We start from the raw sequence: 18,857 nt of genomic DNA, 5'->3' as shown, positions 1-18,857 counted from the left end.
CAAGTTTAAAATTAATTTATCGGAAAGTACCCTAAGTAAGATCTTTGTCATTAGAGTGAGCTGTAAACAAAACCCTTAGCGATGCCCGGGGGAGCGACAGCTGTCTCCAAGCCTCAGCATTCAGCCATTAAACACCCACATTGGCTTGCGTAGGCTACATTCGAATTACGTCCTTACGAGAATACAGGTAGAACTCAGTTTTACGTAACTGGCATAAAGTTTCCTGAAACACTCTGAATTTTGTGAGAATTTAGATTTTGTTAGCCTCTGTTTAATGTTCAGATTTGATTGACCTTTTCAAATATGAGACAGGAAATTATATCTAACATTAAAGCAACGTAATGTAACAAGAAAAGTTGAGAAATATGATTTTCAATCATTAGGTACCAACTTTAATAAATAATTGTTTATAGGAACGTGTTGTAGATAGTTATTTGTGTTTTGTTAATAGATGTTCTAAGATATAAACTGCTAGTTAGTAACTTGTAAGCATTTTGATTTTGCTCTTAGAACTTTAGTAATTAAGTAAATTATTTCCCAATAATTGATTGTTTTTTTTTTGTTCTTTTCTGGATGATAAGGTAAGCTGATGGTTCACCTTATCTTAAGTGATCAGTATCATCACAATAAAAAGTCACCCACCTTTAAAAAAAGTCGTTTGAAGTCTGCATCTGTTTCAAAATACATCACACACATTTACATACAGCTGTATGTACGTAAAATAAATTACATGAAAAAATGAAGTAATATAAAAAACTACAATACAATTTCAATGTACTATGTATAATATAATAATTATAGATAGGAAAGTATATATGTTTGTTGGTGACGCAAAATGTCTCAACAGTTTTAGTGAAATCTAAATATATAAAAATGAATTGCTGTTCGTTAGTCCCGCTAAAACTCGAGAACGGCTGGACCGATTTGATTAATCTTGGTCTTGAACTATTTGTGGAAGTCCAGAGAAGGTTTAAAAGGTAGATAAATATGAAAATGCTCGGAATTAAATAAAAATGACAATTTTGTGTCCCCCGTCGAACGGATTCCTTTTGTTTGTTTCAAGTTTATTTTACAAAAGTTTAGGTCTTTTATTTATCGATTGAGGCACTACGAAGTCTGCCGGTTCAGCTAGTTTCAAATAAAGATTATCATAGTAAACGGAATGACACGGGCTATGTCGGGTGCATTTGAAAATAAATAAGATATTGTGTTCGTTTCCGTCAACGCATCTACAAATTGACCAGTAGTTTATCGACTAAAGAGTGACCCAAGCGAATGTTTATCCCCGGAAAATACAAATACTGATGTAATCGCGATGATGAGTAGTTGAACATGATATTCATTGCTGGAGATATAAAATTCGACTTCAAAATTAAATGAGGTGGTTTGATTGTTTTTTATTTTTATGTATGAATCTTTTTCTAGGTGCATCCATTTTAATGATTTTCTAGTTATTTGAAAGCCTATACTTCAATGTTATCAAGATCTAACATTAGTTTTTCAGTTATTCTTAATAATACCATTTTGAATTGACATCCACCACATCGACGATATTCTTATTTTATTTAGTTAAAGTCGGCTTGCTTTTTCTTTATAATACTCGTGGTCAATTGACCGTAAACCGTAAAAGAAGTTTTAATTATATATCTACGACTCGGACCAAAAAAATGCTATTTTATTTGAATATTATTCAACTCTGACAAAATAATAACAGGCTATATTAGAGAAAAATAAAACATAACAAAATTTTATAATTAATTATGTAGATATTTACTTGTCACGCTTCTCTAGTCTCACTTAAAATGAATTTAATTCCAGTAAATTCACGAGCTACACTGAATTGTAGAGCTTAATTTTTATTTAGTTTTTACTGCCTTTTGTTAGTTTTTTTTTAACATTATTTCTTAATTTTTAATATGTGATTTTTTTATATCCTAAAAGTCTGTTTATCTTTAAAATCTAATTTATGTAAGCTGCGTGTATACCTAGACGAGTGTTTTTATCATGTCGTTATTTCTAATTAATGTGAATTTTAATGTGAGTGGACTATATCCCGTTGTTTGAAACAATTTAAACAAAAACAGGAGTCTAATTGTTTCTTGCTTTTGCTGTGATGGAAACAATCTCATAGAACTTTTGTATTTTTTTTGTATTTTAAATAATTTTGCTTACAATAAATTAATAACATAGAAAAAGATTGTTTTGTTGAATACAACAATTTTGATGCACCAGATACCTGAAATTAAATACCATTGATATTTAACAATTACGCTGCACTAGACATAAGTCTTTTCTTGAAAAATATAGTTTAGATAAGTCTTTTTGCAAAGAAAAAAATACATCTCAAATTACTGGTGGTAGGACTTCTTGTGAGTCCGTAAGGGTAGGTACCACCACCTCCCCTATTTCTGCCGTGAAGCAGTAATGCGCTTCGGCTTGAAGGGTGAGGCAGCCGTTGTAACTATACTGAGACCTTAGAACTTATATCTCAAGGAGGGTTGCGCATTTACGTTGTAGATGTCTATGGGCTCCAGTAACCACTTAACACCAGGTGGGCTGTGAGCTCGCCCACCCATCTAAGCAATAAAAAAAATGCATACAACTCTTCTTTTTAGTTTTTAGCATTATTTCGCATAATGCACGTGTAAGCTTGGTAAACTGTGAACACAAGGTTGTGAAAGTAGTGCTTCAAACTTCTGTAATATGCAAGCTATTGAACACGTTTTCCACGAAGTGAAATAGTAATATGGTAAACAATCAGTAATTACTGGAGAAAATCCAACGTAAGCGAAACGGTAAATACAAACTGAAAATCAGACAAACATAATATTATGGGAATCGACCACGTGGTGTTTAAATGTGAAATTATTGAAAATTGTTAGGTAATCTAACGTCTATGGCAGTGATTCTCAACCACTGTTCCGCGGCACTTTTGTGTGCCGCCAAATTTCAAAAGTGTGCCGCCAAATTTCAAAAGTGTGTCGCCAAATTTTGCGAATATATAATAACGTTAATATTATTAAATAATATCATTTTAAAAGAAAAATATTTTAACATGAATATATATTTAAATCCACAAAAAAAATATTATAGTATATTTTAGTTTATTTAGTATATTAAAATTTTTTGATAAACTATTTGTGCAGTGTGTTGTAATAAGTAAATAATTATTTTTATCTCTATTTTTTGTGTGCCGCCAAATTTTGAAATCGTTAAATATGTGCCGCAACAAAAAAAAGGTTGAGAATCACTGGTCTATGGATATGTAGATTCATTATTATTGGTTTGGTAGATTTGTACGCGTTAAATAAAACTCACATTATTTACGTTCATACTGCTTAAAATTGAATGAATGGATTTTGATTAAATTTTGATTATTCTTCTAAATTCTTCTTCTTCTTCGTCGCTTCCTCATTACTGAGGGTTTTGACCACCTTGGTCTAGTTTTTGCACCAGATTCCTCCAATGCTGCCTGCAGCCGGCCTCCTTAATGGCGCTCGGCCGCCGATGACTATGTCCGTCCAACTGGTTGACAATCTTTCTCGATTTCTCTTTCCTTCCACGTGACCTACAACTATTAGTTTTTCCAAGTTGTCAGGATTTCGTCGGACCACGTGTCCGAAGTACTTGATTATTAGGCGATCGTTATTAACTATAATGTGTTTTATAACATCGACGACAAATATTAACAACATAATAAAGGAAAATCAACAAAGTAATAATGTAATACTTCCTCTATTTCCTGTAAGTGAAGTGAGCCGTTTGAGGGAGAATAATATCACATAACAGATTATACTGACTTGGAGGGGATTCATAGCTTGGTATTTGTAATAGGCGAACAAACTTTCTTTTTTCATATTATGTACTTTCGAAGACTAATTGCGGGCCTGTTGAAATATACTCCAAATTCTAACTATAGATTTTAATTGGAAAAAACTATATGACATTATTGCTGATAAAACAGAAAAGTAATAGTTGCGTTTGTATATGTTTATAATAATTATTATTATTTTTCTCTTTTTCTCAAAAAAGGCATGGACTTACCACATGACTCTACACCGCCCTTGGTTGACTGATAGAGAACTCCTTTGGCATTAAGTCCGACACGTTACTTTTGCGCACAAAGTGAATTAAACAATAAATAAATGTATCGCTCAAAGAAACAGACGTGATTCGTTTCAATTCCGTGAAGAGTTCAATGATTACTGAATATGAATTTCAGATAGTCTAACTACTACTCCGACTAATTTATTTTCAAATGTACACCTGTGTGTGTATTTAAAACATCTATTAGTATTAGCCTATGACTAGCCTTTTGTCAGGAGGAAATCACAAGACTTCCGACTAAAACCTCCTGTCGCTCAACAACCAGCATCCAAATCTCGCATGAGACAGAAATCATGAATAGACAAAGGGAGGAAAAAAGTAAAGCGTTTAGTGCGGAGCACATCTCTCCCATCACCCTCCCCCTCATGACTAGCCTAGACGAATATTTTTCTTATTAGGTAAATATAGAGTCGATTTATAAATTGTACGATAGAAAATAGGCAGAATAGCATACTCGTCTTCTTCTTTCTTTCCTATTATCCTCTGCTGGGGTGTGGGCTCGAATCAAATCCTTCCACTTACATCGGTTTTGGGCAGTCTGTTCTAGCTCCTTCCACGTCGTGCCCAAAACACCTAGCTCCTGCTCCACCGAGCGACGCTAAGTTGTTCTAGGACGATCTCTCTTCCTTTTGTCAGACACTTTCCAGGTCAATGCTCTCTTAGATAGGTGGGAATAGCATACGCTCTACTTATAGTGCAAATTTGAGACAAGACTTCGAGGTTTTAATGGTGTATAACAGCTGTCCGATCTTGCCTATTTCTACCGAGAAGCAATCATGTGCTCCGATTTTAAGGTATAGAGTAGTCCTCGGGTTCCGATAACAAGATTGAGGATAAGACGCCTAGTGAATGCGTATCGAACGTTGCGACAATTTAGGTGTTCGAATCCTGCAGGCAGGTAACAATTTCTGTAATGAATTTCACGAATGATTTCCACGGTGAAGGAATAACATCGTGTAATAAAAATGAAACCCGCAAAAAGATGTGTTAGAGCGTCTTGCGAACATGCAGCACCGTGCCTATTTCTGCCGTGAAGCAGTACTCACGTCTCAAGATGGGTGGATGCATTTGAATGCCTAATGTCCGTAAGCTCCAGTGACCACTTCATACCAGATAGGCCGTGAGCTCGTCCACCCATCTCAGCAATAAAGCATGTAGAGTGTACATAAAGTGACTCTTGGGCCTGCGATCTACCACAAGAGCAGCGCGTGATCAAAATGTTTCTCGAAATACTACCATACGAATTTCATAAATATGTTTCTATATTATGTTTGTTTCGCTAAAACTATGTGCCGTATCACATCCAAGCTGGCCTGATATTCGAAATATTCCATGACCGTATTTGTTATGAAACAGGATGGAATTCTAAGGAAAATCTTGCGCGTGATTATGTTTGAAATGTATAAACACGATTTAATAGGCGCGTGCGGCTAACGATCCTGCGCCGAGACGATGTGAGCATGCACAGGAATCCGTCGGGCTATTTCTGGTCGGTTCCCCTCGACGGTTGCGCACGCGCACTACGGGAGATTTACACGGCTGAGTTTAATGTACTTGGAAAATCGAGATGAAAACGAGCCGGGGTGTATGTAGTGCTGTTTGTGTTTTTTTCTTACTTCATATTGCAAAAGAGCGAACGTCGGTTTGGCTGGCGCTTCCATAGTTTAAATAAACATTAACAAATGAGGGTACGATGTTTCTAGGTTCCTGTTTGCCAACTCAAATGTATTCATTTTTTATCATGAAATGTGGCATTAAGATTTTTATAATAGATCTGAGTACTTACAAAGTATCTATTATTTGAATATTTTAGATATAAACGAGTCCTGACTTAATCTAGACCTTGTCACTAATATCTCATTAATTTTCTTCTATACTAATATTATAAGGACCGCAAAAGAGCAGCGTACATTAGATGTACAACAAAGGTGGAAGATGTACTAAAGAAGATAAGGCAGTTAAAATGGCGATGGACAGGACATATGACAAGGGAAAGCAGAATGAAATGGACTAAAATTATAACAGAATGGCAGCCACGTGATGGCAAAAGAAAAAGAGGTAGGCAAGCTAGAAGATGGACAGATGATATAAAGATGATTGGAGGGACAATCTGGTCCAGAAAAGCTAGCAATAGAGAAGAATGGAAGCAGCTGGAAGAGGCCTATGTGTCACAGGACACGCTGATCACTGAACCGGGAAACCCGATGTATTAGATTAGATTTAAGTTAAAACAATTTACTACTATGTGTAAATATCATTGATTAGTATCAGCAATAAAGGCTTACAAAATATTATAAAGAGGAAAGATTTGTTTGTTTGTTTGTATTGAATAGGCTCCGAAAGTACTGAACCGATTTGAAAAATTCTTTCACTGCCTGGAAGTGACACTATTCCCGAGTGACATAGGCTATAATCTTTTTTGAAAAAAATTAGGGATCCTTACTAAAAATCCAATAATGTAACCCAAGGTGTAAAAAAATTATCTAAAAAATTATTCACATCGCGTGCCCAACGAAAACTATTGATGATAGAATAAAATAATGTACTACGACTTTGTAGAACACATTGTTATTTACAAAAGTTGTCGCAACAGCATATGTTTAACTGTTATAGTTATGACGCAATAAGTGTTATTTTATTAAAAAAATAAAACAACGTCAAATATCATTGAAATTTTTGTTGACCCGAGCGGAGCCGGAGCTGGCCGCTAGTCTATCATATTTTCGGTAGCGGCATAGCTGTACCTCAGTCATAAATGATGTCCATTAGCGACTGTGACCATTCACCATCAGATGAGTGACATTTTATCTGTCATCGCAGGAAAAAGATCTGTTCGTAGCGTTCTAATATATATTTACTTTCCTGATTCTTGTTCTTTTATTTTTACCTTACCTTCTCGTGAAAGAGAAAGGGAAGAGAGAGAGGGAGAGAAAAAGAGAGACATATTTAAGAGTAAGAGTGAATTGAAATTACGATCTCACGTCTCGTATCCTCCTCCTTGCGTCGGTTTCCTCATTACTGAGGGTCGTGGTCATGGCCTTGAAACAGTTTGTTTTTTTATAATGCACCGCCATCTGTTCCTATCTGCAGCTGAGTGCAGAGCATCGTGCACTATGGTATCAAGGGCTGCGCGAATCTGGTCCGTCCAACGGGTCGGGTTCCTGCCTCTTGGTCGCTTGCCCTCGACCTTTCCAGTGACCACCAATTTCTCCAAGTTGTCACTGTTTTTACTTGCAGTGTGGCCAAAGTATTCAAGAATCCTTCGCAGGCAAATGGTGGAATCTTGAGCTGAGCTAGGATGGATACATTGGTGCGGTGTGCGGTCCAGGGAATACCCAACATCCTCCTCCAGCACCACATTTCGAAGGCATCAATCCGATTGCGGTCAGCTTTCTTTATAGTCCATGTCTCTGCTCCGTATATGAATATTGAAAACACTAGTGTGCGGACTAGGTTGCTCTTGGTGTTCATAGAGATATTTTTGTCCTTCCATATTTTGTCCAGCTGAGACATGGCACCTTTTGCCATCCCAATCCGTTTGCGAATTTCCGGTTCACAAGAGCCATTGTTGCTGATGTTGGAGCCCAGGTAAACAAAGTTGTCCGTTACTTCTAAATTAAGTGTACCGTTGAGCTCCAGTCTGCCTGTGCGATCAACGATCATGACCTTTGTTTTAGATCTGTTTATCGCGAGTCCGAGGTCTTTGTTAATGCGCTCCATCCTATCCAAGAACCTGCCCATCTCGATTTCGCTGGCTGCCAGGAATATACGTCCGGTATACTATACATATTTCTTAGCTAGTTCCTCTTTTATCTATATTCATAAATAAATTCGCCTGACTATAAAAACATGACATATGAACAGCACTATAACTTATAATCGTAAAGATAAGGCTTAGAATAGCGGCGCTAGATCTCTTCATGTGGGTGTCGTAAAAGACGAAAGAAGGATTCACCGGACAATTAGCACCGAAGTTATTTGAATATTATACCGGCGCAGTGCGATCGGCAACTGGTACTGGTTTACTGGTGTAAGCGCGTGTTGTAGCTACAAGTTTTTTACTGGAGATAGGACCTCTTGTGAGTCCACACGGGTAGGTACCACCTCCCTGCCTATTTCAGCCGTGAAGCAGTAATGCGTTTCGGTTTGAAGGGCGGGGCAGCCGTTGTAACTGTACTGAGACCTTAGAACTTGTATCTCAAGATGCGTGGCGCATTTACGTTTAAACGTCTATGGGCTCCAGTAACCACTTAACACCAGGTGGGCTGTGAGCTCGTCCACTCATCTAAGCAATAAAATAAAATCAAAAAAAACATGCGGTTCTGTTTCAAGGGAAGGATAGCCTTTATAGACCCGACCTTATGTCTCTTAAGTAGTGGCACTCACATTGTGACATCTATGTACTTCGGTAACTGCTTCGGTAAAGTAAAATATGAAAAAAACTATTGTAATGCGTTTATACGGTGGTAATATAAAATAAACGCTTTTAATCACGAGAATTTGCATTAAAACGGTATACTGTCAGCTACAATTTCCGTATTCTGCAATTATCTAAATTAAAATTAAAAAAATACGTAATATACACATTTTTAAACGAAGAGAGCTTATCATGAAAATATCTGGTAAAATATCAATTCTTAACGTAACAATATTTGTATCGCCTAATTTCCGTTTTCTGCAATTTTCTAAATAAAATTTTCAAAAATACGTTATATAGACATTTTTAAACGAAGAGAGCTTATCATGAAAAATATCTGGTAAAATATCAATTCTTAACGTAACAATATTTATGTTAATTAATATGGCATTGCGAAAGTCCATGAGCGAAGGTAACCGCTTACCATCAGATGGGCCGTATGCTCCTCTACCTCCTCAGGCAATAAAAAAAGCTTCCTTACTTTTGAACTATAAATTAAAATTCATAATCTCTGTACCCAGTGTCTTTAACATAGAAAGCTCAATTTAATTACGGTAAGTTTTGTGAGTTTCAAAAGACATATACCATAATAATATATACTAATAATTAAAATTTTAAGTATTCACGAGCGATAATCGCAACAACAATGTAGAGAATTGTGTACACGATACAAGTTTAACGATTTTAAAATGCACATTGCACAATATGGAACACATAACGTTTAACCTTTTGCTTGTCCCTGTGGAGTCTCCCACAAGGTAACAAGCGAGCAACCAAAAAACCACAAGAGACAGAACGTTCACAAAAACTTAAACTTTAAAACGAACGCGTTACAATCAATACTTATCTGAAGTTAATGTTTAAGATGTGCTGTTTTAAATTGTCGTTTTTTGCCAGGACCCACGTGGTGTCACATATGGCGTGGACCACGTATATCGGGCGGCCCGGGAGACGAGATAATGAAATTTTAAGGGAAACATCTCGTTTTCCGAATACCACATACGCATTTTTTTATCTGTTTTATCTCTTGAGAGATTTAATTAAGATAATTTAAGAGATTAACTTTTGATAAGGTTGTTTTTTTTAATTTGTGGGGGAATTTTAATTATATATCAAAATATATAGGTACTTATTAAATTTCCATTATTTTTATATTATGGTAGCTAATATTTACATAATTGCATATTTACGTTGTCGATAAAGTCAAACCATCCCGTCAAAATACTCTTTATGATTTCAATAATTTAAAACTGATTACAATTTTAAAACACTTTTATTGAAAGTCTTAATAAATTAAAACAATTTTTTGTATAATATACCTTTGGAGTATAAATACCGTATTTAGATTTTCACATCCAAAAATAGTCACATCATTATTAATATATGCACTAATCCGGTATCATAGCATATCACAATAATCTTGAGTGGTTTTGGACGATTTAAATTCAGTGTTTTGAGAACACGTTTTCGAATCTTGTTTAATATTTCATTAGCATGGGCATTCGGGTCTAGTGTTTTTAATAGAGACTAGATGATGACCGAGCTTCGCTCGGTTTTTTTTTTTTGATAATGCCATCTTGTTGTGTCTTTAAAGCTGTTAGTTACCCTCAATTAAGAAAAATAGTATTATTATTCGCCAATAGATGTCGGGAAGAGTTGATTATTGAAAACACGAATAAAACAACATTTTCTGAAAATAAATCGTAGCTAGATCGATCCCCAAATCCCCTGTATACTAAATTTTATGAAAATCGTTGGAGCCGTTTCCGAGATTCAGATTATATACATATATATTAATATACAAGAATTGCTCGTTTAAAGGTATAAGATTTGCAGATCGACTTGTGTTTTGTTTGATATTAAGTAATTACGGGAGGTCATATACGTCACAATATGCATGCTATCACCCTCGGAAATTAGTTCAAAATGTCATTAAGATATCGTCCCTCACGCCCTGTAAACATATAGTTGCTTTGCTACAGATGTAATTATTTTATTGTCTTTATGGACAGACAAACAACCCGTATAATGGTGAGTGATCAGCGTCGCTCATGGTCGTCAGCAATGCCAGGTGAACAGCCAAAACAACAGCACAGATTCATAGTAGCTTACAACAACTAGTGATTTCAACGATTGAGGCAATATAACCGACATCGGTATGTACACATTCTTACTGCATACGTGTGTTTCCGATATCCACTGGAGAAAATCTTATTTTTACGCCGTCGTATGTGATAGATACTTTATATTTGTATTGTTTAGTTTATTGTTTTAAATTTCTGAGCGCGTTTTTACCTATATCAGCTTTTTAGGATTAGGAATGAAAAGATGTCGTTATAAAATCGAAGTTGTCGTGGCCTAAACGAGAAGACGTCCGGTGCATTTGTATCTAGCGATGCAACGGTGTTCGAATTCCGCAGGCGGGTACCAATTATTTCTAATGAAATACGTACTAATTAACAAATGTTCACGGTTGACTTCCCCTGTGAAGGAATAAATAACATCATGTAATAAAAATCAAATCCTTAGCAAAATTATAACGGGCGTAATTACTGGTAGTAAGACCTCTTGTGAGTCCGCACGGGTAGGTACCACCGTCCTGCCTATTTCTGTCGTGAAGCAGTAATGCGTTTCGGCTTGATGGGTTGGGCAGCCGTTGTAACTATACTGAGATCTTAGAACTTATATCTCAAGGTGGATGACGCATTTACGTTTTAGACGTCTATGGGCTCCAGTAACCACTTAACACCAGGTGAGCTGTGAGTTCGTCCACCCATCTAAGCAATAAAAAAAAATGAAAAAAGAGGTTTTTGCAGGACCAAGGCAAAGCTTTTATTTTGAAAAGGATTGAAGCCTTGAAAAAGCGCTGGACTGGGTTTGTTGAGAAACTCGGAGACTATGTAGAAAAATAAATTATTAAGTTATCAATAGTCATTATATTCTATCTCATTCTCACTACTTTTTGATCTTCCTAGTATGAGCCCGCACGGGTTCGTACCATCATCATTTCAGAGGCAGCCATTGTACTGTTAAAAATTCAGGACTAGTGTCTCACGGTGGCTAGGGGCATCTACGTTATTTATGTCGACGAGCTCCGGAAACCACTTAACACCAAGAGACCCGTGAGTTCGCTCACCAATCTAAGAAATAAAAAATAAAAAATCTTATGATCTTATGTGTCTTATGTGTGGCACTTATTACCGAGCACTGAAATAAATAAATGAAAATATGTACGACACACCGCTTTGTCGAGAAAAGCCCTTTCAATTTATATGAATAAAAAATAATCTGACGAGCAATAAGTACCTAAATATTCAGCATGAATAATGAATCATTAGCGAAAGAAATGTATCCGACAATTGACAACAACGTGATTCAGAAATTCTCATGAGTTTTGAGACGCAACAATCATGTGTCGCGCACATTTCGTAAGCCCTGCTCCCCTCGACTTAGGGAACGCTGAAAAAAATCGGACCTCACAAAAAACTTGACCCTAATTTCTTAGCACATAGCGTTCAGTTTAGTGATTAAAATAAGTTTAAGTTTTGAAACGGTATCTGTAGGGACACGTTTTTTTTTTGTCTTCTAAGAAACCAATATGACAGGTCAGTGACCTTAACTGGCACACATTTCGAGTTTATTGTTTCGTAATTAAGTTTGTCTTTATATAATTGTAATATCCCTACTTTATTACTGACATATGAAAGAACTAACTACCTGTGTGTGCTTATATTTATGTCACTTTTTACAAGTAGAAAACTTTGATAAAGATTTTTAACATGTTTTTTTTTTCTGTAAATGAAGGAATATTGGAATGGAATTTATTTTAAAAAAAATATATCATTAAAGAAAGTTTCAAATTTTGATATTATCATGAGCTAAATGATTAAAATCCAGTTCAAAAATAAACACAGGTGTAGTCAATTCAAGAATTTCTGCAAATACTATGTACCTTTAAAAGTAAAGAATATTTGTTGCAGCTCTACTTCTATAAAGACGTCGTGGCCCATAGGACAATAACCGATGTTGTTACTTAAGCAGATAGCAATCCTGTCTATTTATTTCATATAGGATATAATAGTGGACGAGCTCACAGCCCACCCATAGACATCTACAACGTAAATGCGCCACACACCTTGACATATAGTTCTAAGGTCTCAGTATAGTCACAACGGCTACCCCACCCTTTAAACCGAAACGCATTACTGCTTCACGGCAGAAATAGGCAGGGCGGTGGTACCTACCCGTGCGAACTCACAAGAGGTCCTACCTACCACCAGTAATTACGCAAATTATAATTTTGCGGGTTTGATTTTTATTGCACGATGTTATTCCTTCACCGTGGAAGTCAATTGTGAACATTTGTTAAGTGCGTATTTCATTAGAAAAATTGGTACCCGCCTGTGGGATTCCAACACCGGTGCATCGCTCGATACGAATGCATCGGACGCCTTATCCTTTAGGCCACGACGACTTCAAAATACTAGGTGAGCCGTTTTACACCAGGTGAGCCGTAACCTAGATCACCCAGCAATTCAATTCTAACAAACAAACAAACAGTAGGACTATATTGTGATTATTATCCGTAGAAAACACAAAAAATATACCTATAATATATAGAAAAAATATACCTATAATATATAGGTATATTTTTTGTGTTTTCTACGGATACTAGCTGACCCGGAAAACGTTGTTTTGCCATATTATATTAGATTTCTAAGGAATATCTAGTGTAGAAAAAAACAACAACTTATTGTAAGTGTGTAAGGATGTGGTAAATGAGTGAAAGAGGCATGTAGCGCTGTGAACGATGAGGGAATATAAAAAAAACAAAACCTCATTCAACCTTAAAATACCTCATTATAACAAAAACAAATTGTCCAAAAAATAAATAATAAATGTTAGGGGTGGACAACCCTTATCACTTAGGGGTATGAAAAATAGATAGAAGCCGATTCTCAGACCTACTGAACATGCAAATAAATTTTCATAAAAATCGGTCAAACCGTTTCAGAGCAGTATGTTAACTAACATTGTGACACGAGAATTTTATATCTAAGATATAGTTTTACACAGCATCACTTTATCGTTACAGATTTTTGCGTATTTACTTTAAATTCCTTATCAATTGACATTATCGTTGACGTCCAAAAGATTCCTCATGTGTAGATAACACATATCGATCGATACTTGTATGAATTCATCTCAGTCTGATATGGTCAAATGAACGGTAGTAATGCGGCTTAAAGTTATATTACCTCTGCTTTTCTTCGCCAGTATCTCTGGTGAGGACTTTGAGTTGCCCATAGTAAATATAGGACAAGGCGCTGTGCTCGGTTCTCATGCTCACGATGGGGAATATTTTACGTTTTACGGGATCCCTTATGCCGATTCTACGTCAGGACCTCATCGGTTTAAGGTAATACTGAATTATTATTTATCTTTTAATTTAAAAAGAAACAAAGTCCATTAACGTTTTTGTGTACACATCATGCATGGCGTGTGATGCAAGATTATTAAAAAGTTTTTTGTAACACTAGTTGGATGAAACGAAGTGTACTAATACTTGGTATAGCGGCTATTCGACCCTTCAAACCAGTAAGCATATTCTTATAAGCTATGGCATTATGCCCCATCACCAGTAAATGCCAGTTGGCGATCGCTATGTGCTGGTAGGATCATCAAGATAACACTGCTGCCAGTTCAGTGCGATACCTACGGGAAGTGATATAGTGGTCCTATTCTGGGCAAAAAACTGTATGAATAACATTAAATTCGAATATGTTTTTTTGACTGTTACATTAATCGACAATTATTCGAATGTCGTCTTCGGCCTAATTCGGTATGAGCGAATGAAAAATTCTTATGAGTCGATATTTCATTAATTAAATTTAGAGTGATCCTTGAACTAAATAACCTTGAAACGGATCTTAATTTTAATTATTTTAAGTGGTTTTCTATAATTATAATAATTGATTCAAGATTTTTGAGACTTTCTTTACGGTCTGTCTTTATGTTACACAGCGGCTATATATCTCACTTAGTAATAAAAATAATCTGCTTTCAGTAAAAATGACAATAAAAATCTGTTTTCGTTTTAGGCACCATCATCACCTCCAAAATTTGAAGGTGCCTTTGTAGCGAACAGAAGAGATGTAAAATGTGTAAGACCACTTGGAGTGGGCTATGAAGGGACAGAGGATTGTCTAGTAGTTGACGTGTTAACGCCTAATCTGGATGCTGCAGCTCAACTACCAGTGATGGTCTGGGTGAAGGGAAAAGAGTTCGACAGTGAATATAATCAAGATTTTTCATTCCGTAATTTCGTCCAGAAAGATGTCGTTGTAGTTTCAATCAACTTCCGTGAATCTATACTAGGATTTTTATGTTTGGGCACTGAAGTGGCTCCGGGAAATGCTGGATTGAAAGATATCATAGCCGGATTGAAATGGGTAAAAGAAAATATTGCTCATTTTGGAGGAAACCCAGACGATGTTACTTTGTTTGGTCATGGTAGTGGTGCTGCTGCTGTTGATTTGGTTACTTTGTCACCCTTAGCTAATGGATTAGTACACAAAGCTATAGCACAAAGCGGTAATGCATTTGCTCCATGGGCTGTAACCCGTGACAACTTAAACTATGCCATTCAAGTAGCAGAGGCTCTTGGACATATCGTGACGAACATTCAGGAACTCTCCGAAATATTTACTAGAACCAGTGTAGCTGCACTTATGGCCGTAATTAATGAATTGGATCTTACAGATAACTCATTGGCGTTTGCTCCATGCTTAGAACGAGAAGCGTTGAGTGTAGAATCATTTATCACTAAATCGCCCTACCAAACAATTTTAGATGGAGAATTTTTACAAATACCTTTCATGACTGGGTTTGTAGAAAACGAAGGTACAATTCGTGCCACAGAAGCAATAGAACACGACTGGTTGCAAAGAATGGAAACTTCATTTCCAGACTTTCTCCAACCGGACTTACAATTTGAAAACGCAGAGGGAGAATCAGCAATTGCAGAGGAAATAAAAGATTTTTATTTCAAAAACGAACTTATAAGTATGTTCAATATTGAGGACTACCTATCGTATCATGGTGATACAATGATACTAGTGTCAACAATTAGAGAAGCTCGTATTCGTGCTGCAAGTTCAAGTTCACCAGTTTATTTATATCAGTTTTCGTACAGTGGATCTTTAGGAAAACCTTTCGTTGGACCTATTCAAGTCGACGCAGCTGCACATAGCGAAGAATTGGCCTATATGTTTTATGAAAAATCGGATGATAATATCCCTTTGCTCGATCTTACAATTGGAGATATTTTAGTCGAAAGATGGACAAACTTCGCCAAAACTGGGTAAGTTTAATGTAGTACTATAATTAGCATGTATTATTTTAACATTTGTAGTTTTAATAATAGTTACTGATTAAAGTTGACATCGTGTGATTTTTATTCCAGGGCACCGGTAAGTGAGACTTCTCAGGTAGTGTGGAGACCTTTTACCACCGAAAACAACCATTATTTAAGAATCCTTGATGACAGCGAAGTCCGAGGTGATCAAGAAACTACACTGGAACTGGATTTACAAAACCCTTATCCAGAAACACTATTATTCTGGGAGGAAATTTACAATGAACATTTCTTGGATGCCAGAGGTAAATGGGAACTAAGTGAAAGGACTGAGGGAACCGAAGACGGTGATGAAAACGGAAGTGGAGAAGAACTTCCGGAAAATGGTGGAGAGGCCGACAACGGAAGTGGTGAAGAAGTAGACGAGGGAAATGAAGGCGAGCCTGAAGAAGACGAGGGAAATGAAGGCGAGCCTGAAGAAGACGAGGGAAATGAAGGAGAGCCTGAAGAAGATAATACACCCGGATCAGCATCAACGGCTATAGCTTATACGTTTCCCATACTAACCGTGTTCGCGCTCATAAACAAATTGCACTTATCTCAGATCATGTCTTAAACCCAGTAGATAACTTCTTCTACTGATGTAGTTTAACGATAAGAAAGTTAGATGAACACTTCATTGGATTTCTCCGGAAATTCAATAAAAGGGTTCGCTACAGAATCCATTTAATTTCATATCAGACATTAATATAGTTGTAAAATCGTATGAATGAGTCGTTCGAAGGAATAATTTTATGTTTCTTACAACTTGTATGGGCATAAGCTATTGTATTTTACTAGTTTTTAATAATTTTTAGAAAATGTACACTTTATATTTCGAAATAAATAGTGAATTCATAGTGCCTTTTTTATTTTATCTGATAAAATGGCCTTCTAAACGACATTATCGATGATCGTTATCTAATATCATATGTCAAGATGTGTATATCTTTGTTTTTACGCTTCGGCTATATGTAAGAAAATTATATAACATGTTTCATTTTTAATACAATGAAAACGAGGTTGCTTCATCATCCTTTTTTTTCGTTTTTTCTTTTAGGCTTCACTCATATTTATATCTTTGATCCGAATAAAGTAAAAAAAAACTTTCAGCTTCAAATACATTGTGGTCACCGCCGCCCAGTAATAACAGCGAAATTTTTTCCGAGTTCTACTACTAAAATTCATTCTGTTTCATAACCAGGTGTTTAGCCGTCTTCTAATTTAGGCCAACTAATTTCTCTATGAATCTTCTCGTTCTCCTCCGTGTATCCCCAATACTGGCGTTTGAAACCTAACTATTTTGTGTAGTTATTATCTAGTAATTAGTTATTATCTACATATTAGTAGATATTATCATTATCGGTCTATAGCAGTTCACTGCTGGACATAGGCCTCTCCAGTTGCACGCCACTAAACGCGATGATCGGCTTCTCCCATCCAACACTCGCCAGCCATCCTGAATAGGCAGTGACTCCATCAAGCCTAAGGGCGTCTTGTACTACGCTTGCTAATTCGCGGTCTCCACTCAAAAACACGCTGACCCCAACGGCTGTTCGGTTGACAAAATATATAGCCGGATATATAAAAATGGATATATTACATAAAAAAACACGGCTTATAAATAGTACTTGCTATCATAAATCTAATGAGCTCGCAATTTATCAGCTAAAATTTCCGTTATCTACCTTCCAAGAATCGCTTTATTTATTGTACTATCATCAGAATCGCACAGAGTTGCATGGTTACTTGATGAATTATCTAGGACGAAATTCAATTTGATTAAAAATTCTATTATATTCTTGCAACAACAAAAAAATCACATATTTAAATTGTTTTAAAAAATAATAATCCGGTTTTATATTATTCAATTAGGAGCGAATTCTGAGAGCTGTAAAAATAAACAAGCAACCACCAGCTCATCAGCAAATAAATTTAAATCAACAACAAACAAGATAAAAAATTGGCAGTAAATTTACATATTATTTATGTGATCGTTTTCTACGAGTTGCCATTATTCACAATACTATTATTACCATATTTCCTGAATCAAACTAATTTAAATTACATAATCTTATCCTTAATTACACAGATTACAAAGTTGAATTTATTAATGATTAATAAATTATTAAACATGTATTTCCGATATCTGATAAGTGCTTTTCGTTTAGATGTTCCACTTCAATTCCGGTCGGTTCGGGTTGATGATTTACGTTTTCTTATTTTATCAAGATTGTTTCTTCTTCTTTTCTCAACCGTGGCTGATAAGAGAGGGCTGATATAGTGTATGTACATTTTGTTCTGTGATGTGCCTGACTGCTTTAAAACTGCCCTGTTTGACGCCATCCTATATTACTAGAATAAAAGCGCCAAACTAAAAAGCAAATACTGGCAATTTTTATAAGAAGCGGCGAAAATCGAAGCAATTTCCTTAGTTTGCGAATCGAGTATATTTCTATTGAGCATCAAAGCGAACTGATCCGCGTCAGCTCAAGAACAAATTGAATAGAAATGAATTCCTATGTTTCCAGTAATTACAGCATCAAAGCGGCCCCTCTTAGAAGCCATGTATAACATTTAATAAACCACCGGCATTGAATTTTCAAATAAAAATCCTTATGTACATTTCAATGCTATTACTTCTGCACTGATAATTATCTGCCTTTGACGTGATTCTAATGTATTATTTTATCTCTATACCATTTTACCCGCATTCATCTCCTTATTCGCAATGATCACAATCCTTTGACGTTTATTAATATTAATTACTAACAAAAGGCAAGGACCATAAAACATGGGCCTCATAAAGCTGCAGAGCATATTGGCGTGGTTGGACATTAATACTGCAGATGTGAACATAATCATAAACAAACTTTATGCAACTCAAACAAAGGGCTTAAATGTTTTTAATTAAATTTTTAATAATCACATCGTCAT

The 18,857-nt window shown here is 35.9% G+C and overlaps 1 protein-coding gene across 1 annotated transcript; it reads left to right on the top strand.

The window, feature by feature from the left end:
* Window positions 1–13,729: 13,729 nt before the first annotated feature.
* ae3 (alpha-esterase 3) lies at window positions 13,730–16,780 on the top strand. Its single transcript, NM_001128314.1, has 3 exons — window positions 13,730–13,943; window positions 14,626–15,887; window positions 15,990–16,780. The coding sequence occupies exons 1-3, from the start codon at window positions 13,761–13,763 to the stop codon at window positions 16,495–16,497; spliced, it is 1,953 nt and encodes a 650-aa protein (NP_001121786.1). The 5' UTR covers window positions 13,730–13,760; the 3' UTR covers window positions 16,498–16,780.
* The last annotated feature ends 2,077 nt before the right edge of the window (window positions 16,781–18,857 follow it).

Source organism: Bombyx mori, chromosome 5 (assembly GCF_030269925.1).
Source record: "Bombyx mori chromosome 5, ASM3026992v2".
Taxonomy (NCBI): domain Eukaryota; kingdom Metazoa; phylum Arthropoda; class Insecta; order Lepidoptera; family Bombycidae; genus Bombyx; species Bombyx mori.
Note: the sequence above shows the minus strand (reverse complement) of the source record. Positions and strands in the feature narration are given on the sequence as shown.